Raw genomic sequence first — 23466 nt, forward strand, 5'->3', positions numbered from 1 at the left:
CATCAAAGAGGTGATTTTTAAATGAGTCCCAGATTCCCAGTGAAGTAAGCATCGACCTGATATTAAGCTTTTCAATGTGGTTTAGGGATGTAAATTTCCTTGGGTACCAATACTTTGTTATCTCATGTCTGGTTCTTTGCTATGGCATAATGCCATACGAGCTAGAAGATGAAAATGTACACTTGAAATGCACCGAACAGTTGAAACTAGCCAAAAGCTTGAAATTAAACCCTCTGTTTCAAATGTATTGACTGCCTCAGTGGAAAAGATTAATAAAAGAAAATCTCTTCAGCAAACCAATAAAAATAACGTCATTGTTCTGCATGGCAATTAATGCTTGACTGTCAGAAAGGTGGAAATAAAATAAAATCTGAAACTAATAACGTATTTTAGCCTTCCGTAATTATGTGAATGTATTTTAATTCACATAATAGCTCCTGGCAAAAGAAATCAAATCTGTTTTCATTTGACGTGAGTGCAGTAGACAAAGAGGAAACAGCAAAATCACTAACACGGGCCACAAGGAGACTATCCGCTTCCCTGTTATAACTCAGACTGCTCTGCGCATCATACCCGTATCTACGATATTTCTGAACCGCGGCAATAGTAGATAGTGGCGTCCCTTGAGCGTTTTAGATAGGACGTCAAAAACTTTTAAAAAAATCGAATTTTCAAAAATATGTTTTTTGTTGCGCAGATTTTTCTGAAGACTGATACACAAAACATAAGTATCCGAGGAATTGTAAGACAGTTCGTCAAACGTTTTGCTACATGAAAAATTGAAATGTCGTTGTCAAATACTGAAAAATCTGTAATCACAAATAGGCCCAAGACTGGTGTGGTTTCTCGACCTGATTACCTATATTTTGTCACTGTCTGCGAGATAAAACAAAATAGGCCTTTATAATACTGCAACAATTGTAACGCAACTGTTTTGGCAGAAATGGTCATTTTTGTAACACGGCAGATTATAATTCACAAAGTACCAATATCAAATGCTTATTAGGCCTACTACAAGCAAAAAGCTTTATGTTAGGAAATAGTTTTGCACTTCATTCATAGGCTCCAGTTTCTCAAGCATGGGATCGAAAAGTAGTAGTAAAAAATTTTTATAGAAATTTGGAATCGTCTTATTCTTCCATAATTTGTGTGATGTCCCCCATTTCTTCTCCTTCCTCGTTCTAACAAACAATCTTGTCATCACTAATTTTGTTATCTATTCCTGCCAATGTCAAAGCTTATTCGCCTGTTAACTTCACTAACTCTGCCATATTCACCAGTTTAGTTATCCCGCGATTATTCTCTGGTTAGGCATTCTTACGTGTTCATACAATGCGTTTTCTGCGCTACTTCCAGAACAGACCTTACAGCGGCTGCTAGCCGGAGACAGTGCAACTGGCCCTTGCTAATATAGCGATCTGGCCAAAAATTTTCTGTCAAAATTTCATTTTCTTAGATACACTGAGAAGATAATATGTAATCTTTCTTACCTGTTATTCCTGTTAGTCGTTTATTTGCACTCTGGTAGTCTGAATCTATGGATTTCGCTGGTAATCGTAACAATGCTCATCATTCGCAAACCCTAACAACCACATTATCAGACAGTGGTGGGTTTTCTTTCATTCGGCTATACTCTGCTCAGCTCGTATAGCCCCTTTTGTCTGCAGGAAACTATTTCTAGATATGACGAGGATTCCACTGACAGGGACATCATGTACACTATGCACGCGTTCAGAAATCAACTTATGGTTCATTCAGAAATCAACTTAGAATGTGTTCAACAATGTTCAAAAACCAACAGGGACACGTTTCAAAGCCATACAAATAATCGGTAGACCAATGTGCACTGGATGCTAGGCACTTTGTGAAAAAAGTTTTATATTAATCTGCCCCCCTCCCCTCCCTGCACTCTTAGATCCAGGGCTGCTGCGCAATCTGGCAGCTTGGGCGCGCCAGTAAAATTTTTCCCGGTGCACCTAGCCCCCCCCCCCCCTCCTTTTTTTTTACTGCGACTGCTTACACAGCCAACAGCCACATCCCTGTAGCCAGAAGCGGAAGAAGATACTACTAAACTGCGCATGCGCATGATCCCACTCATAACTGCTAAAACAAATCTAATGTTAAAAGTTGTGACGTCATGCCCATCGGAGGCAGTTTGTTGTTACGAAGCATTGCATAGTCTTCCTAAAGCCTTTGACACATTTTGCTGTTGGCAGACACTTGTATGAGCACTGTGTTTTGTTGCTGTGTATGGCCCATTTCCTTTGCAATTTAAGTTTTATTTTAGTCTTTTCTCTCGTTCATGTTTTATGGCTGCAGTATTATTCTGCAGTAGCAGGATACAGTAATATCCTTTGTTAGAGTATTGGTTCATACCAACTGAGAACAAAAGCAATGAAAAATTCTCGGAATTAAAAAAAAATCCCGGGTTTTTCCCGGTTTTCTCCCAGATGAAGAAATTCCTGGGTTTTTCCCATATCGCCTGGTTGTCCCAGGTCGTAGACACCCTTGATTAGGATTCTGTCAACAAATGATAACAAAAATAAACAATGATGAATTTCTAAACAAGTTACGGATGTCAGATGAGGCACACTTTCATCTCATCTCACAGGTTACGTAAATAAAGAGAACTACCATTACTGGGCAAACACAAAGCCTAATGATGTTCACGAGTGACCTTTACACACTATCGTAAAGTGACAGTATGATGTGGTGTTTCATCACATGGGATTATCGGACCATATTTTTTCACAAATGAACAGCCAAACACAATAACTGTCAATGCCGATTATTATGTGGAGATGTTACAAACTTTCATTACACCTGCGTTGAACAACTTTCCAAACGTTCGGGAAGCCTGGTTTCAACAGGACAGAGCGACATCACACACTGCATGGCAATCAATGGTATAGGTACAAGAATTGTTTGGCAACTGTGTGATATCAAGATTCGGTAACATTCCCTGGCGCCCTAGACTGTCAGATTTATCCGTTTGTGATTTTTACAAGAGCAAAGTCTACACGACTTGACCAAGAACTCTGGATGTGTGCAATTCACAGTATCCCAGCTGAGATACTGCAGCGGTCAATGAGGAATCTCAACAGCAGATTTCACGAATGTATTCGTACAGGAGGATGCCATCTAAAGGAGATAATTTAAAAAAAAAAAATGATAAATGCCATCAATGTTTCATAAATGCCAAAGTTGTAAGGTTTCGATTACTATGAATGCAATTTCTTTCCTTCATCACTTCTAGTTTTATTGGATTGTGGAAATGTTCCCGTCTTTCTGTGTCACCCTGTAAGTTGCTCTGCATGGAATGTAACACAAACCGGATCATTCAACTGCTCACAATTACCATGGCACCACAGCAATGAGTGCATTGATACATTGTAGTGATTATGTACTTTTTATTTTGCAAATGTGTTCTTAGCACATTAGCTTTGCAAATTGACTTGAAAGAGATGATATGGAATACCAGTAATAAAAAATTGCTTACATTTTCAATATTTATAGGCAGAAAATATAGCTATTTCAAACTGTCTCTGATAAAATACTTCATATGGATACAATGTGCTATGAAACAGCATCTATTACATAATTTCACATTTTTACATTTTGAGGCAGAATTCGTATTTATTGGGAAAACAAGTTTTTATATACATCAGTGATGGTGTTTTTGTCTTTTCTCTCCAATGGTGGTTAGAGAAGAGAGCGAGAAAAAAAAAAAAATCAGGTCTCTCAGGCGAAATTCAATCTTTGGAAGCTTTCGAAGGGCATCCCAAAACTGCCCTGTTTAAACCTTTCTTTCAACTGAAGATATCATGGAGCCTTTAGATAGGGACTAAGTGTCCGCTACGATGAAACACATCTGCCCCTTCAACCAATGGCAACTGGTGCTGATTTACCCTTACTGCCTCATTTACATTTGCAGGTACCTATATATTAATTTATGTCAGCACTCTACATTTTCAGCTATACGAAGTAAAAAAGATCGTTTACCAGTGCAGTTAACCAAGGATTCTGTAGGTTAACGTGATGGTCACAGGGGCAAGATTTGACTCAAATGTACAATGAATTTCTTCCCTGATTACATTCTTGATGTTAGGGTACAGCTTTCATGTCTGGATATGCCCACGCCATTTTAGCTCTGGACAGAAAGCTCACTTTTTCGTCGATTTATGCTCAAATCGTTATAGGCACTGAAAGCTGGCTAAAGCTGGATATAAGCTCAGCTGAAATTTTTGTGAAGAACCTAACAGTGTTCCGAAAGGATAGGCTAAACACGGTTGGCGGTGGCATGTTTGTTGCTGTCAGAAGTAGTTTACCTTGTTGTGAAATTGGAGTAGATACTTCCTGTGAGTTAGTATGGGCAGAGGTCACTGTTGGCAACCAGAATAAAATAATAATTGGATCCTTTTACTGACCTCCCAATTCAGATGATACAGTTGCTGAAAGGTTCAAAGAGAACTTGAGGTTGATTTCAAACATGTACCCGACTCATACGATAATAGTTGGTGGCGACTGTAATTTACTCTCGATATGATGGCAAAAATACATGTTTAATTCCGGAGGTATGCATAAAATATCATCTGAAATTGTGCTAAATGCATTCTCTGAAAATTATTTCGAGCAGTTAGATCGTGAGCCAACGCGAATAGTAAACGGTTGTGAAAACACACTTGACCTCTTAGCAACAAATAATCCTGAGTTAATAACAAGCATCAAAAGGATACAGGGATTAGTGAACACAGGGTTGTCGTAGCGAGATTGAATATTGTAATCCCCAAATCCTCGAAAAATAAGTGAAAAGTATACCTACTCAAAAAAGCAGATAAAATTTCACTAGACGCCCTCCTAAGAGACAATCTCCACTCATTCCACATTAATAATATAAGTGTAGACCAGAAGTGGCTTACATTCAAAGAAATAGTATTGGCAGCAATTGAGAGATTTATGCCAAATAAATTAACAAACAACGGAGCTGATCCTCCTTGGTACACAAAACGGGTTAGAACACTGTTGCAGAAACAATGAAGCAAACATGCCAAATTTAAACAGACGCAAAATCCCCAAGACTAGCGATCTTTTACAGAAGCTCGAAATTGAGCGCAGACTTCAATGCGAGATGCCTATAACAGTTTCCAAAACGAAACTTTGCCTCAAAACCTGGCAGAAAATCCAAAGAGATTCTGGTCGTACGTGAAGTATGTTAGTGGCAAGCAACAATCAATGCCTTCTCTGCACGATAGCAATGGAGATACTATCGAAGATAGTGCTGCCAAAGCAGAGTTACTAGACACAGCCTTCCGAAATGCCTTCACAAAAGAAGATGAAGTAAATATTCCAGAATTTGAATCGAGAACAGCTGCCAACATGAGTAATAAACAAGTAAATATCCTCAGTGTAGTGAAGCAACTGAAATCACTTAGTAAAAGCAAGTCTTCTGGTCCAGACTGTATACCAATTAGGTTCCTTTCGGAGTATGCTGATGCTTTAGCTCCATACTTAACAATCATATACAATCGTTGGCTCGACGAAAGATCCGTACCCAAGGACTGGAAAGTTGCACAGATCACACCAACATTCAAGAAAGGTAGTAGGAGTAATCCACTAAATTACAGGCCCGTATCATTAACATCGGTATGCAGCAGGATTTTGGAACATACATTGTCTTCAAACATTATGAATTACCTTGACAAGAATGGTCTGTTGACACACAGTCAACATGGGTTTAGAAAACATTGTTCCTGTGCAACACAACTAGCTCTTTATTCACATGAAGTGCGGAGTGCTATTGACAAGGGATTTCAGATCAATTCCTTATTTCTGGATTTCCGTAAGGCTTTTGATACTGTGCCACACAAGCGGCTCGTAATGAAATTGCGTGCTTGTGAAATATCGTCTCAGTTATGTGACTTTTGTGATTTTCAGTCAGAGAGGTCACAGTTCAAAGTAATTGACGGAAAGTCGTCGAGTAAAACAGAAGCGATTTCTTTGCTGTTCCTTATCTACACTCCTGGAAATTGAAATAAGAACACCGTGAACTCATTGTCCCAGGAAGGGAAACTTTATTGACACATTCCTGGGGTCAGATACATCACATGATCACACTGACAGAACCACAGGCACATAGACACAGGCAACAGAGCATGCACAATGTCGGCACTAGTACAGTGTATATCCACCTTTCGCAGCAATGCAGGCTGCTATTCTCCCATGGAGACGATCGTAGAGATGCTGGATGTAGTCCTGTGGAACGGCTTGCCATGCCATTTCCACCTGGCGCCTCAGTTGGACCAGCGTTCGTGCTGGACGTGCAGACCGCGTGAGACGACGCTTCATCCAGTCCCAAACATGCTCAATGAGGGACAGATCCGGAGATCTTGCTGGCCAGGGTAGTTGACTTACACCTTCTAGAGCACGTTGGGTGGCACGGGATACATGCGGACGTGCATTGTCCTGTTGGAACAGCAAGTTCCCTTGCCGGTCTAGGAATGGTAGAACGATGGGTTCGATGACGGTTTGGATGTACCGTGCACTATTCAGTGTCCCCTCGACGATCACCAGTGGTGTACGGCCAGTGTAGGAGATCGCTCTCCACACCATGATGCCGGGTGTTGGCCCTGTGTGCCTCGGTCGTATGCAGTCCTGATTGTAGCGCTCACCTGCACGGCGCCAAACACGCATACGACCATCATTGGCACCAAGGCAGAAGCGACTCTCATCGCTGAAGACGACACGTCTCCATTCGTCCCTCCATTCACGCCTGTCGCGACACCACTGGAGGCGGGCTGCACGATGTTGGGGCGTGAGCGGAAGACGGCCTAACGGTGTGCGGGACCGTAGCCCAGCTTCATGGAGACGGTTGCAAATGGTCCTCGCCGATACCCCAGGAGCAACAGTGTCCCTAATTTGCTGGGAAGTGGCGGTGCGGTCCCCTACGGCACTGCGTAGGATCCTACGGTCTTGGCGTGCATCCGTGCGTCGCTGCGGTCCGGTTCCAGGTCGACGGGCACGTGCACCTTCCGCCGACCACTGGCGACAACATCGATGTACTGTGGAGACCTCACGCCCCACGTGTTGAGCAATTCGGCGGTACGTCCGCCCGGCCTCCCGCATGCCCACTATACGCCCTCGCTCAAAGTCCGTCAACTGCACATACGGTTCAAGTCCACGCTGTCGCGGCATGCTACCGGTGTTAAAGACTGCGATGGAGCTCCGTATGCCACGGCAAACTGGCTGACACTGACGGCGGCGGTGCACAAATGCTGCGCAGCTAGCGCCATTCGACGGCCAACACCGCGGTTCCTGGTGTGTCCGCTGTGCCGTGCGTGTGATCATTGCTTGTACAGCCCTCTCGCAGTGTCCGGAGCAAGTATGGTGGGTCTGACACACCGGTGTCAATGTGTTCTTTTTTCCATTTCCAGGAGTGTATATAAACAATTTTGGAGAAAGTCTGAGCAGCCGTCTTAGGTTGTTTGCACATGACGCTGTCGTTTATCGACTACGAAAGTCCTCAGAAGATAAAAACAAATTGCAAAAACGATATAAAAAATTATGTGAATGGTGCAAAAAGTGGCAGTTGACCCTAAATAATGAAAAGTGTGAGGTCATCCACATGAATGCTAAAAGGAACTCAAACTTCGGTTAAATCAGTCTCATCTGAAAGCCGTAAATTCAACTAAGTACCTAGGTATTACAATTATGAACAACTTAAATTGGAAGAAACACACAGAAAATATTGTGGGGAAGGCTAACCAAAGACTGGGTTTTATTGGCAAAACACTTAGGAAAGGTAACAGACCTACTAAGGAGGCTGCCTACACTACGCATACTCGTCCTTTAATAGAATACCGCTACGCAGTGTGGAATCCTTACCAGATAGGACTGACGGAGTACATCGAAAAAATTCAAAGAAAGGCAGACTGTTTTGTATTATCGCGAAATATGGGAGAGAGTGTCACAGAAATGATACAGGATTTGGTCTGGAAATCATGAAAAGAAAGGCGTTTTTCGTTGCAACGGAATCTTCTCACGAAATTTCAATCACCAACTTTCTCTTCTGCATGCAAAAATATTTTGTGGACACCGACCTACATAGTCAGGAACGATCACCACAATAAAATAAGGGAAATCAGAGCTCATACGGGAAGATATAGGTGTTCATTCTTTCCGCGTGCTATATGAGACTGGAATACTAGAGAATTGTGAAGGTGGTTCGATGAACCCTCTGCCATGCACTTTAATGTGATTTGCAGAGTACCCATGTGGATGTAGATATTGGATCTCTGTAAATTCCACCAAAGCATTCTGAGCGAATTATCAGAAAACATCTTCATCAACATGCCTTACATACATGGTATTTCAAAAATACAGTCTGAAAGTTTGGGGTCAGGCTCCCTACATCAAAACAACACAGAAATGTCTGAAAATCCTTCATTTTCAAGTAATTAACAAAAGTTTGCAATACTGGTGACTGGAGCTCATCAAGTTTACAATATAAATGATTGGAGCTCATGAACAGAAACTCATAATAAATGCTCAAAGAGTCCTCTTCTTGCTTCTAAACTTGCATGCACCTGTTGAATCGCGGACTGTCGCACCCTTTCAAAAATGGCCTGCCAGTTTCAACTGGTTTCACATGCTTCCACGACACGATGATGATTTTCTGCATTTGATTGGTCTGCTGCATAGACCAACACCGTATTTACTTGAATCTAAGCCGCACTCGAATCTAAGCCGCACCTGAAAAATGAGACTCGAAATCAAGGGGAAAAAAAATGTTCCCGAATCTAAGCCGCATCTGAAATTTGAGACTCTAAATTCGAGGGTAGGGAAAAGTTTTAGAACGCACCTCGAAATCGAAGCAAAGTTGGTCCATTGTAGCATGAGGCACAATTTAGGTTGAAAGGATGAAGATACAGCTACAGTTGTTTGGTTCGAGTCGTAAGCTTAACAGTTAAGATTTACCAAGTAGCCATTGCTATGTGTTAGGCTCTCCGTCCGTATTTTTACGGGTACCCTTCCTTTTTCACGTGCTTCGTCTGATTTGAATCGATTGCTTATTTTGCTTTGATCTGATAAGTGCCGTTCTCTTTGTTACAGGTGTTTACGTCACTCTAAGCTGATGTCATTCATTGTTTGTCGCATTCTGATAATGCGTGTTTACGACCTGTCGCCGCTCGCGGCATGGCTAGCTTCTGTGCGCGCTACCGCCGCTTACAATAAAAAAAGGGAGGAATGTTCTCATAAGCGAAACAAAAGCAATAGACTGCTATTTGTTGTTACTTACACTGCTGCTTTCTTTGATAGTGATCAACAAGAACCAAATAATAGACTGCGTATGATAGAAGATGTTCTGAACAAGAGTTTAGCAAACATTTTTCTCCGTTTGAAAATCTTTGCAGACGCCTCTTTAGAACATTACAATCTGCACAGAAATTAGAGACATTTTGAATTTAAAAATCTAGTCAGTTGCCGTGCTTCATTTCTGAGTGTATCACTATTCAGCATAAGAATAATACGAATATAAACATGACATGATATGTATATTCTTCCGCATTTGCTGTCGTCTCACTCTAGTTTCGTAGTTTATTAGACAGACAGGGTTTAAATGTGATAGCAGCAAACACGAAAGAATACACGGTATAATGTTTACATTCTTCTACCTTCTCTTTTAATTTACTTGCTAATGCAGAGGTTTTGTTGCCAGTATTAATCTTTGTGCCTGCAAAGCATCCCTGTGTAGCGCTACATATATTCGACGGCAGAAGTTAGTTGTGGCGGCACCTACCAACATTTTTCAAAACTGGCGCTTACTTTGCACTCGATTCTAAGCCGCACGTGGTTTTTTGGATTACAAAAACCAGAAAAAAAGTGCAGCTTGGATTCGAGTAAATACGGTACTTTAAGGTGCTCCCATAGGTAATAATCCAAAATACTTAGACTGGGGAAATGTGCAAGCCATGGAACTGGTCCTCCTCTACCTACCCATATATCAATGGTAAATACCAGCCAGTACATATCTAACACTGAGACTTAAATGTTCTGGGGCTCAATCATGTGTAAACCACATTTCTTCTTATTTGCAGGAGCACATTTTCTACATAGTATGCCTTGGAGAGTGTTCTGGAGGGGGGGGGGGGGGGGGGGGGGGGGAAATTGGCAGCATGAAAACTGCTATTAGTCCATATACGTTGGTCACGGAAATTTGTTATTCCATTTCTTCCAAAAATTGCCTCTTCTGTAAGAGTGGGCATGTGTTTATATGAATTTTTTTTTTCTTGTTCTGGTGTAAGAAGTTTGTAAGTTTCTGAAACACCCTGTTCGTAACAGTGAAAATCTTCCCTCCTCTTTTAACTTTTGTTATAACAATCTATTAATATTCTTTCTCTATTCCAAATGATGACCAGGGTGAAAAAAGCTTGCGACCTCCTAACCGCCCCATTTTGAGGTAGAGGTGGAAATTAACTATTGAAGTGGCCAGACAACATCAACAAATGAAGTTATCTTCATTTATGATTTGCCAAAAATAACCTGGAATATTTTCTTCTTTACTGTTCGAACTGAACACTAAGTGTCATGTAAAATAGGCTTGACAAATATGAAAATGAAATAGAAAAGACAAAAAAAAAAATCTGTATATATATGCAGAAAATCAATCGCAGATTATAATTAATAATCTACTTGTTAAAGGTAGTCTTCTTTAACCATTTTGAAATAAACACTTTCAGACTACTATCACGAAGGACAGAATACTACATTTCTAAATTTTAAACAATTAAGATCAAGTTTCAAGTACAGTTAATTTGTGTCACGTTAAGATTATCCCAACCAGGCAATTCATTTCTCCTATCAAGGGAGATGTATTACAAGTTGCGAAATACTTTTTGTACTGAAATCAGAAGAGCTGAGTCCAATAAAGATGTTCAATGAGAAGTATACTATTGTTGAATTCATATAAGTTACTGTTAACTGTTCCTTCCAACAGACAGGCGATGACATACTAAAAGGTACTAGTAACTCACCTTTTGGAATATAAAACTTTTCCACTATAAGATTAAAAAAACCTGTTACCAATATTGTAGACAAATTCAACAGGAGCTCCAAATACATATAATTAGCTGATACTGTGATGCCCACTTTGAAGGGTGAGGTCTGCTTTCAGCAAGGCAGGCATTAAATCCCTCTTCATCAATCCATCAAAAAGTGATTAAAAGTCATCACTTGCCCACTAGCACTCTTTCCTTGGTACCTGATGAAGCAAAAAACCTTTTGGATTAACTTGCAGTCACCATGTGCTGCACTCTTCAGCCTTTTACAGCTGCTTTTAGTGCCAGCAGTTATCAGGATACCAGATGATGTGAGGTACAGTGAACACCCAGCCAACATTTTACTGGCTGCAGCTTTGAACTAACAGTATAAGCTTGCCTTCACTGGTAGGAAACATTATTACTGACTAAAGCACAAAATTGACAAAAGCTGATGTCCCATTACGTATAGTAAAGGGGAGACCAAATTAAAACAAGGCTGCATGTGAAAGAAGAATATTACTGGTCTCTGTCTGTCATTGTGGATCTGTGCATTTATCAAAGATTGCCACATGCATCACTGTTAACTGGTAGTTGTTCAATGACTGACATACAGCCATACTTTGCAGACATGCTTCTCACCAAGATGGTGACAAGTAAGCCCAACAGCCTCGCAGTCTTGAGTGACATGAACACCACTGGTACTACAAACAGGAAACTTCACCTTTCATTGCAGGCAGCAACACCTCACTCAACCGTCCGATGGGCATTTTTAATGTATCACACAACAGCATTCAGGGGCATGCATGACTGACTGACAAAGGATATCTTCCACTCAGATCAAGTACACTACGATGACCTTGCGGTTGTTTAATTTCCTTGTTTCACTGAAAATACAAATTAATAATGCATATGTTCAATTTAATGTATGTGGTTTCCTAGCCCAACTCTATACTTCTAATTATTGTTGGTTTACCTTCATCAGTCTGGTATTAAGATATCTTTAAAACCAGCTGACAGGGCACGAGGACCACTACATAAGCTGGCAGCAAGCTTGGTGTCAGCAAAGTAATCACTACATTACAGCTCAAACACATACTGCAATTAGACATGTGGCAATTAGCAGAAATGAACCCTATTTATCACACGTAATTCAATTTTCATTTGATCTTTTAAGTATAAAACTGATTACTTCGACTGTGGAGCGAAATGGGGTATGTTATTAATGACACGATTTCATTTAATGTATTTTACATGTGGAGATGAACATATTTTTCACTACACATACAAAAAATGAAAATAAATAAGTGAATAAAAAATAAAATTATCCTACAGAATACCATATCTGACAAGTAGACAATCACAAAATACACTTATGATGAACAAACTCTCCTTTAAAGGAAGTTTCACAGAATAAAGCATCAACATCTATTCACTGGCAGAAGATATTCTGAACATTCCAGGCAGACAGTTGTTTTTATTCCCAAAATAGAGGCAAGCAGCTCTCAACCCAGACATCCACAGAACAAAAATAGATAAAACTGTGGCAAATGTCTATTGATCATAACACGATGTTACGAAATAAAAACACACTTAGCTATGACACAGCAACATAAAACACGCACAACCTGCCACCAGTGTTTTAGTATATAAATCTTGTAATTTTTCACGACAAACAGTAGACATTTTATGGTGATAAAAAAAATATATATATATATATATATATATATATATATATCAGTACATAGCATTTTAACAGATTCGTTAAGCAGAGGTTTCACTACTCGTAAACACAAAATTACCGAATACAGAAATAAATTATAAAACTATATCAATAAGTGAAATACAACAGTTGCAATAAACTATCACAATGATGAACTGCTGCTGTAAAATAAACTGATAAACCAGTATTACAAACAAAGCAAAAGCAACAAGGCTATATTTTAAGTTTTACATCTGTAAGTTAATAAAAACAATTTCTCCTTCAAAGGGGATATATTAGCTGATGCAGTATTCTTATATACAAAATTAAGCCAAAAATGTCAGTCCTTCTGTTTTAGAAAGTGTTCTATGTTGGTTACATTACTACATATTTCTCCCAAAATAAGTGCATTATGACAATCCAAAATATAAAAGTGAAATGAAAATTTCAAGCCACTAACTTCACTGCTGTTTTGAGTTAATTTTGTTGAGGAAAGAAATATCATACAACACAGCCGATTTAAATGCAGAATACTGCACAATGAACAGTGTAGGAGATGATTTATTGTAACATAAAATGAAATTAGGACAGGTAAACTGCAGACTCTACCAACAATTATTTTTAAGTAAATAATACAGCATGTGACTTACCAAGTGCAAAACTTTCAGTTGGATCTCTTGTTCCATCACTGGACTGCGTAAATGCTTGACCTGGATCTGGAAGGAGGAAAAAAATGATTAAAATCCTGTGCTTTCTTGCATGAATTTACTACAATACCCCCAAAAAATTGCAAAATAATTCACATTTCATCAAGGCAGCCTAATCTGATGTTTGAGGGGCTGTGAAATAAACTTAACTGAAATTTTTATTGCATTTATATCTAGTGCTAGTCAAGACCTTTCCCACACCACACCAATCTTTACCATGCAATACTGTTCCTGAGAGACAAAATCAGTTTTGATCATGAGTTGCACAGCACAATACGGGAAACGGTGACACCGAAGTTCACAAATCATTTAGTAACCTAAATACATGTCCAGTGTTTTCACAAACAAGATTCTGGAAGAAGATTATGGTTTCCAAAGAAACAGCTATAATTTAGCCCAAGGAAATGTTTTTCAAGCATACAGGGATCCTCAGTTCAAACCACATAGACTATGTGATCTAAAGTACCCAGACACCTTGCTGAAAATAACTCAAGTCTGTAGCGCCCTTCATCGGTAATGCTGGAATTCAATACAGTGTTGGCCCACCCTTAGCCTTGATGATAGCTTCCACTCACACAACCATACGTTCAATCAGGTGCTGGAAGGTTTCTTGGGGAATGGCAGCCCATTCTTCACGGAGTGCTGCAATGAGGAGAGGTATCAATGTTGGTCAGTGAGGTCTGGCACAAAGTCGGCGATCCAAAACATCCCAAAGGTGTTCTATAGGATTCAGATCAGGAATCTGTGCAGGCCATTCCATTACAGGGATGTTGTTGTGTAACCACTCTGCCACAGGCCGCGTATTATGAACAGGTGCTCGATAGTGTTGAAAGATGCAGTCACCATCCCTGAATTGGTCTTCAACAGTGGGAAGCAAGAAGGTGCTTAAAATCTCAATGTAGGCCTCTGCTGCGACAGTGCCACGCAAAACAACAAGGGGTGCAAGCCCCCTCCATGAAAAACACGATCACACCATAACATCACCAGCTCCGAATTTTACTGTTGGCACTATACACGCTGGCAGGTGACTTTCACCGGGCATTTGCCATGCCCACAACCTGCCATCGGACTGCCACATTGTGTACTGTGATTCATCACTCCACACAACGTTTTTCCACTGTTCAATCGTCAATCGTCCCATGTTTACGCTCCTTACACCAAGCGAGGCATCGTTTGGCATTTAACGGCGTGATGTGTGGCTTATGAGCAGCTGCTCAACCACGAAATCCAAGTTTTCTCACCTCCCACCTAACTATAATAGTACTTGCAGTGGATCCTGTTGCAGTCTGGAATTCCTATGTGATGGTCTGGATAGATGTCTGCCAATTACACATTACGACCCTCTTCAACTGTCGGCAGTCTCTCTCAGTCAACAGACTAGATTGACCTGTACACTTTTATGCTGTACGTGTCCCTTCACATTTCCACTTCACTATAATATAGATAACAGTGGACCTAGGGATGTTTAGGAGTGTGGAAATCTCGTGTACAGACGTATGACACAAGTGACACCCAATCACCTGACCACCACTTTCGAAGTCCGTGAGTTCCACAGAGCACCCCATTCTGCTCTCTCACGATGTCTAATGACTACTGAGGTCACTGATATAGAGTATATAGCATAATAATGATAAATGTATGTTTTTGGGTGTGGCCAGATACTTTTGATCACACAGTGTATGATAGCTATACTAGATTAATGTCAGTTCTTTTTTTGAACCAGTACTTTTCACTGACTGTCTTACGCACTCAAGAACCATAAATGTTAAATTGTAGATGTTTCATTACAGATACTTCTAAACTTTTTCTGTATTTACATAATAATCTAAGAGTATCACAAGCTTTATATTTCAGTACATTTCCTGCCAATATTAGTGGAAATTATGGTCTATGCATCTCACTGAAGCTAGTAATTATGCATATATTCAACATATTTTTCCAACCTCCCTCTATTTGGTAGAATAGATTCTTCTTAGTAATGGAGAGATATTCACCAGCAGAGATTCCAAGTAAGTCCATATCAAGTCAACCAAATGTAGTCAATTCGTGGACTTCAGTATTCTAGATGTCTCACCTTTTTTAAACAGCTTTTTATTGTACTAGTTTCTTTTGTTTTAGGGCTCTAAAACAGAAAAATGTGCCAGACTTTAACAAATTGAGAAATAAATGTAGTATAATTCGAAAATTATTGATGCTCTTGAGTTGACTCTGGTGCCCTTCTAAAGCTCTTTAACTGTGCTTTAATTCGATGTGCAATACGCACACTGTCCCAAAAAGTGGCTCATGGTGAAAACATGTAATACACGAAAATTTAATGAATGATAATGGTTTTAAAATACTTTCTAATATGGACTGTGCAAAAACTGTGAACTGCATGCCAAGATCAAATACAGCCCAAACAAGACAAGACAAGACAGAAAGATATTTCTCCGCAGAAAAATAACCAATGTAACCAAAATATTCACGGGTGTACTGCCGGTCTACAGTGTCCAACGGGCACAATATTTCGGCGATCATACATGTCGCCATCATCAGGTAAACTGACGGACTGAGCCGCTGCGACCGAACCCAGTTCCCTCTGAGCAGCCATAGCGTACGGATCTTAGTGCCGGCACGTTCACAGGAGCTCAGTCCGTCAGTTCACCTGATGATGGCGACATGTATGATCGCCGAAATATTGTGCCCGTTGGACACTGTAGACCGGCAGTATACTCGTGTATATTTTGATTATCAAATACGCCGGGAGAAACTCAAGAACCACAACCAATGCAACGTCACTGAACAGTATTTATTTACTAGCAGTTACAAATTTTCTGAAGGCATCATTATCTGTTGTCGACTACAGTAATTATGTGGAAAATGTGATTCAAGGCACCACAGATACCTGTCATGATTATAGACCAAAAACAATGGTCTCCCCGCAACAAGTACATGTAAAATTGACATTTACAGCAATAGCCAAGGGTGAGGAACAGCTTCTGAACTGTGAAGCATACAGACAGGAGATCAACAGCATGGTAAAGCCAGGAGCACATTTCAAGGCAGCAACTGCAGTCAGTAAGATAAATAATTTTCAGGGCTAAACAGCAGCTATTTTTCTGCTTTCTTGTGGGGACAAATGATGCAGGAAAGAACAATTCAAAAAATTTCATGCTTTCTCTTAAATGGAGGCTGCATGAATTCAGAAATATGACTGATCATATTTTCTGTATCCCACCATCAGACCTACATAACTGGTCCTGTGTGAATAAGGAAGTACAAAAACCAAACAGCGCTGTGCAAAATGTATGCTGGGAATGTAAAAATGCAACTTATATTGATGTGAGCACACTAGGGAAACGATTTCATATAGCACATGGTGTTATGTATGAGTCGGAACTATGGGCCTCGTGGAAAAAGGGTTACCCAGCTGAGTCACGCAATTTGACTCTTAGCATGGTCATGAGGTGTGGCCATTAATTGGACGCATTGATCACGTAGGCTGATGTGAGGATCAATGAACTATACTTGACGGGATGTTTCTGGAACATGTTAGGTGATTAGAAAGTTAGTAGACAGGAATACAATTAAATACTTAGCTTTAATTCAGCATCAACGATGAAAGTCGATCTTGACTTCGTACAATAATATTTACAAGTGGAGTTATAGACTGAACTGCGAATACTTCTTTACAATTCTGATTGCTTCACACATATAGTTCAATTGTCAATGCATAAACTGTATGTGGCACCTGGCTAGGTCGTAGCTACTGACTTAACTGAAGGCTGTGCTAACTAGCGTCTCTGCAAATGAGATCTCTGAAGCTATAACAAGTGAACCATTCCTATTAAAGTCGGCTGTAGAACTGGGCAGTGCACTAGCTTGTCTCAGCTAAGTGACGGCGCTCGGTCTGCTAGCGTCGACAGTGGCGACTCGCGGGTCCGATGTGTACTGAGAGACTGCAGCAGTTTGAAGCCTACAACCAAGCAAGTGTGGTGCCTTGCAGTGACACTACACATGGTTTACACATCAACAGATGGCGAAAGGCCTTAGAGAGTCATAAGATCTCATATACAGATCGCATGAAATCAAACATTTAGCGAGGTATTAAGCAAGTTATACCTTTCAAAGGCAAAAGTGATGTGTGTATAGAATTTAGCTTGCGACATGATGAAACACTGTCAGGAGTGGTATCTAAAAGATGAAGAGTGATGACGAAAACACTTTTCTTTAGCCAGTAAATAGTCCAGCAGTTCCAACTTAAACAATTACAGTGTGTGTGTATCTTGGATATACAACATGCAGTTGAGTGCTAACTTGCGAATGAAAACTGTGATAAAATATTTGCTCTGGTGCAACTCAATTTCTGTTGTATAAGAAATAAACAGAATTGTAACACTCTTTTAGCATTAAATATGTAGACGTTATGTTTGTATTAGAATACTGGCTAACAGAAAATCAAGTTGACAGTTTTCTTCCACAATGATATGCTGCAGCAGACATAATGTCCAGGAATTTACATCAAGCATGGTCTAAAATTTAAATAATTAGAGATTACACCACACTATTCATAAATAAATGCTGCATTTAGTAGTACAAGACTGACTGAAGAAAATACAATTGTTATCCTGGATTGGTCTCCACATGGTGATATAAATGTATTTTTTGAAAAGTTTGAAATAGTACTTAACATACCTTTTAAGTTTAAAGCAAAGGTTGTTATTCATGGAGATTTTAATACTGAAATGCGAGATTCAATACAAGACTCCAGAATGTTTTTAACATTTTGAGGTCTTTAAAATTACTCTGCATGCCAAGTGTCCTACTCAATGATGCCGGTCTAGATAATATTATCAACAATTCACAAAGATGGTGGGTGATGGAAAAGTTGCAGATCATGTTCCATTGTTTTTAACAATTTATTGTAAGCAACCAACTTATTCAAATGAATTTCATGCACTATAGGTAAGAGGTCAGAGAAAGGAGCACATTATGTTATTGATTGACAAGTTCAAGAACACAAATTGGAACTCTGCATATGAGTTGTTGTTGTTGTTGTTGTTGTTGTTTTTGTGGTCTTCAGTCCAGAGACTGGTTTGACGCAGCTCTCCATGCTACTGTATCCTGTGCAAGGTTCTTCATCTCCCAGTACCTACTGCAACCTACATCCTTCTGAATCTGTTTAGTGTATTCCTCTCTTGGTCTCCCTCTACAATTTTTTCCCTACACGCTGCCCTCCAATACTAAATTGGTGATCCCTTCTTCTAGTCAAGTTGTGCCACAAACTCATCTTCTCCCCAATTCTATTAAATACCTCCTCATTAGTTATGTGATCTACCCATCTAATCTTCAGCATTCTTCTGTAGCACCACATTTCGAAAGCTTCTATTCTCTTCTTGTCTTAACTATTTATCGTCCACGTTTCACTTCCATACAAGGCTACACTCGATACGAATACTTTCAGTAAAGACTTCCTGACACTTAAATCTATACTCGATGTTAATAAATCTCTCTTCTTCAGAAACGGTTTCCTTGCCATTGTCATTCTACATTTTATATCCTCTCTACTTCGACCACCATCAGTTATTTTGCTCCCCAAACAGCAAAACTCATTTACTACTTTAAGCGTCTCATTTCCTAATCTAATTCCCGCAGCGTCGCCTGATTCAATTAGACTACATTCCATTATTCTCATTTTGCTTTTGTTGATGTCCATCTTATATCCTTCCTTCAAGACACGGTCCATTCCGTTCAGCTGCTCTTCGAGGTCCTTTGCTGTACAATGTCATCGGCGAACCTCAAAGTTTTTATTTCTTCTCCATGGATTTTAATTCCAACTCTGAATTTTTCTTTTGTTTCCTTTACTACTTGCTCAATATACAGATTGAATAACATTGGGGATAGGCTACAACCCTGTCTCACTCCCTTCCCAACCACTGCTTCCCTTTCGTGCCCCTCGACTCTTGTAACTGCCATCTGCTTTCTGTACAAATTGTAAATAGCCTTTCGCTCCCTATATTTTACCCCTGCCACCTTCAGAATTTGAAAGAGAGTATTCCAGTCAACATTGTCAAAAGCTTTCTCCAAGTCTACAAATTCTAGAAACGTAGGTTTGCCTTTCCTTAATCTATTTTCTAAGATAAGTCATAAGGTCAGTATTGCCTCACGTGTTCCAACATTTCTACGGAATCCAAACTGATCTTCCCCGAGGTAGGCTTCTACCAGTTTTTCCATTCGTCTGTAAAGAATTCGTGTTAGTATTTTGCAGCCATGGCTTATTAAACTAATAGTTTGGTAATTTTCACACCTGCTTCATTTGGGATTGGAATTATTATATTATTTTTGAAGTCTGAGGGTATTTCGCCTGTCTCATACATCTTGCTCACTAGATGGTAGAGTGTCACACTGAAAAAACTTGAATTGAAATAAATTTTGATTACTTTAAAAAAATATGTGGATTTGTAGCTTTCGTGTTCTCCATAAATAAAAATTGGCTCCTCAAGTAAATGTAAAAATGCAAAAATTAACTGGTGTACAAAAGAACTGGCAGAAATTAGAGAAAGCATCATCATACTTTGTTGAATACATAAAAATGAGGATAACTGAAAGGGCTGAGCAGCGGGTTTGGTTTAGAAATGTTTACCTCAAAAGTAAAAAGTATTACAAAGCTAAGCTCATACAAGCCAAAAGACCCAGCATGTGAAAGGTGCATACAAGATGTTCCAAATAAGTGTAAGGCTGCATGGGAAATTATTAGATAAGAGAAATCTTCCAGACAAGTATATTAAAACTCTGCCTGATCCAGGAGAATTGAATGACTACTTTGTCACATCAATCAGAGAATTCTGAGACAAAATTAAAGCCACACACACATCTGCGAGGAATTTGCTTCACATGATAAGTAAGCCATAAGTTTTATTTTTAATAAACTAAGGAGTTTTTTGAGATTCACCCAAAATCTCAAAAGTTATCCCCATATTCTAAAAGGGTGATAAACAATTGCCCCTGAACTACCAACCAAATCTATTGTGCCAATATTCTCAAAAATATTTCAATCACTCATGTGCATTCAATTAAGCAATTATTTTGAAAAGCATGATCTCCTTTACAACCATCAGTATGGATTTTGGCCAGGTAAAAGTAACACTGCAGCTGTTCTGAAAACTGTTCATCTGACTTAAAAAGCTTTCAAAAATAATAAGATTGTATAATGTGATATAAGTAATGCATTCAACTGCATTCTTTTTAAAATATTGCTAACAAAAGTGAAATATTATGGTGTCCACAAATCTACATTAGCAATAATTTCTTCCTATCTGAATAACAGAAGACAGTTTATCTTAACTAGAAATACACATTCCCCTGTATCAGAAACTGGTGCAAGTGTTCAATAGGGTTCTGCCCTCGCCCCCTCCTTTTCTATGTGCTTATCAATGACTTGCCCTATTGCTTATTACAGTCTGCAATCAGCTTTGCTGATTGAACAACCTTCCTTACTTCACCTTATGACATGTCAGCCCTTTATAGATTACACAAGAAACTCTTGACACTGCATTACACTGGTTTGCAGCCAATAAACGTTTTTGTAAGCCAGACAAAAGCTGAAAGCTTTTATTAGGACTGCCCCGAATGTAAATAATAAATGTGCCACAGACTTAGTAACACATATTGATGACTAACTCAGCTGGGAAAAGCAAATTAAACAAGTTTATAAAAAGATCTCAAATGCTGTACCTCATGCTTCCTTCGCGCTGGGCCAGAAATTTGCGATAAATTCAGGTTATGTAAGGGCTAATGCCATAGAGTATTCTCTGTCAAAACTGAACTGGTATTTGGACCTGGTGACTTACTTGTTTTTAACTCTTTCAGTTGCTTCTCTATTCCAGGGATGCCTATTTCTGTCCTCCATATGGGAGACTGTCCGCCAATCAAATGACAGCATGTTTGTACGACCCTCCTGCATGAACGAGTTTTTAAACATGGAATTCAAAATTTTCGCACTCTTTTTGCTGTCTTCTACTGCCACACTAGACTGGCCAACGAGTGACTAGAAAGAACCCTTCGACCTACTTAGCAATTTTACGTGGGATCAACATTTTCTCAGATTCTTGGCAGATTTTTTACCACAGTATGATGGTTGCAGTAGTTGTGTGCTTCACACTTCGATCTTTTTACAGACCCACCAATGTCTACTAACTTTTGCCTATTGTTTTGAACTGAGAGTGCAACAGTCTTTGCTTCCCCAACATTTACTGAACTCAGTTATTAAACCACGATGGTTATTTCCCATTTCTTAATCCACTTACTCTGCACACACTTCTCCTGAGCATGATTTACAATCCATTTGAACTTTGCCCTTACTGGAACTAAATGATGTCCACTCTTTGTCTAAGTGAGATGATAATAATTACTTATCTGCTCTTTATACCAAAAATACTCTCCTAGTCTTCATAGTGGATTTATTACCTTTAGTAACTATTCTCACTGTGCTGACATCGTGATCACTAATCCCCATATCTATACGGACACAGTCGATAAGGTCTGGCCTGTTTGTAGCTAAAGGTATAATTCCACTGTGTGCATGTTGTCCAACTATCTGTTCAAGGCAGTTTTGGGAAACTATGTCCAAAAGTCTTCACAAGACTGCCCTGCAATGTATCCATAGTCGTCCCAGTCTATACTAGAAAGGCTGAAGTCGCCGCTGCTAATAAAGCATGATCTGGGTATTTCCACACCACTGAATGTGGACTTTCTTTCAATGACTCTAGAACTGTCATAATGGAATTGGGTGGCCAATAGAAGCATCCAACAATCAGCTTGATTTTACATAGAGCTCATACGTGTCCAAATAGCTTCACAGTCATACTCAAATTCAGCCTCAAGAGAGATATTTTTGTCGACTGCAATGAATGCTCCCCCTCCCATGGTGTGTAATCTGTCTTTCCTACTCCCATTATACCATTTCCTGCTGCTGTTTATTTTACTGTAGACTCATGTGACCATGACTTACTAAATATTTCAGGGCTTTCTACTTCGGGTTTCAGCTAGCTCTCAGCCCTGAGGATAATTTGAGGTTGGCTAATTTTGTGCAGGGCAGTAAATACGATAACTTGCCTACAAATGCTTCGACAATTTACTGATAACTCGTATGATTGAGGGTGGCATCAGAACCCAAGCGAAACGGATCACTGGCGCCAATGTCAACTACAATTTGCGGACGATGCACCTAGCACATTCGATAGCTGGAGGCAAGGTTTCCTCCACATCACAGATGAGGCACGCCGGCAGACATACAACGTGCACACTGGCTTCCTTTCTGGCCCTGAATGACATTTCCATACGACTCTCCATAATTCGCCTAACGTCGGAGCTCATGATAAATAGCAGGCCCTTGAAACTGTACCCATCCACCCACAGCGCGATGCCAGGCAGGTAGTCTGCACACTGCCCCTCCACCTCAAGTGGCACTGAACACATTATCATCCACCACTCACATTGCGGGTGGCTCGGATCCACTACATCAGGTACAATGGAAAATACCTCGGCAGCAGAGCCAGTGGCCAAAACATGTGACACCTGAGGTGCCCCTTGCAATGCATCAGATTCTACACCACTGCTATACCCTGGGGCAATAGCCTGAAGATGGATCACCGTGGCTGAAAGTGCATTCAGCTGTTTGTGAACTTTGGCCTGCTCCTGCATCAACACACAGTATTGCACAGATCTTACCCATCCTGGCACGACTAACTGAAGAAGTAAACTATAAAAGCAGTGAGAGAAACCTAGGTATGCAACTTGCTATGCTCCTGACATGTCACCAAAGAAGGCTGCCTCCTACTGAACTGTGCAGCTGGTCATTCTAAAGAAATGACAACTGTGCTACAGGCTGCACGAATCTGCATTTCACAGCTACAAAAATGCAATATTCACCTCTTTAATTGAAAAACATGCATGGAATTTAATAATTAGACTAGAAAAAAAAAACAAGAAAAAGTCACACACATAATTAGATGGTCTGCTGGTGGGTAACGGGCAAGAGCTGGAG

The 23466-nt window shown here is 39.9% G+C and overlaps 1 protein-coding gene across 4 annotated transcripts in view; it reads right to left on the reverse strand.

Moving 5' to 3' along the window:
• Positions 1-23466, reverse strand: part of LOC124777507 (protein tramtrack, alpha isoform-like) — a 156869-nt gene that overhangs the window by 52646 nt on the left and 80757 nt on the right. For 3 of the 4 annotated variants that reach the window (XM_047252951.1, XM_047252950.1, XM_047252952.1), the window contains exon 4: positions 13386-13451. In XM_047252951.1, the coding sequence (XP_047108907.1) occupies positions 13386-13451 (66 nt within the window). Of the gene's footprint in view, positions 1-8632; positions 8749-13385; positions 13452-23466 lie in introns of those variants that run through there. The other variant, XM_047252953.1, reaches the window with a different exon arrangement.

The sequence above is a fragment of the Schistocerca piceifrons genome, chromosome 2, assembly GCF_021461385.2.
Source record: "Schistocerca piceifrons isolate TAMUIC-IGC-003096 chromosome 2, iqSchPice1.1, whole genome shotgun sequence".
In the NCBI taxonomy this organism is placed as follows: Eukaryota; Metazoa; Arthropoda; class Insecta; order Orthoptera; family Acrididae; genus Schistocerca; species Schistocerca piceifrons.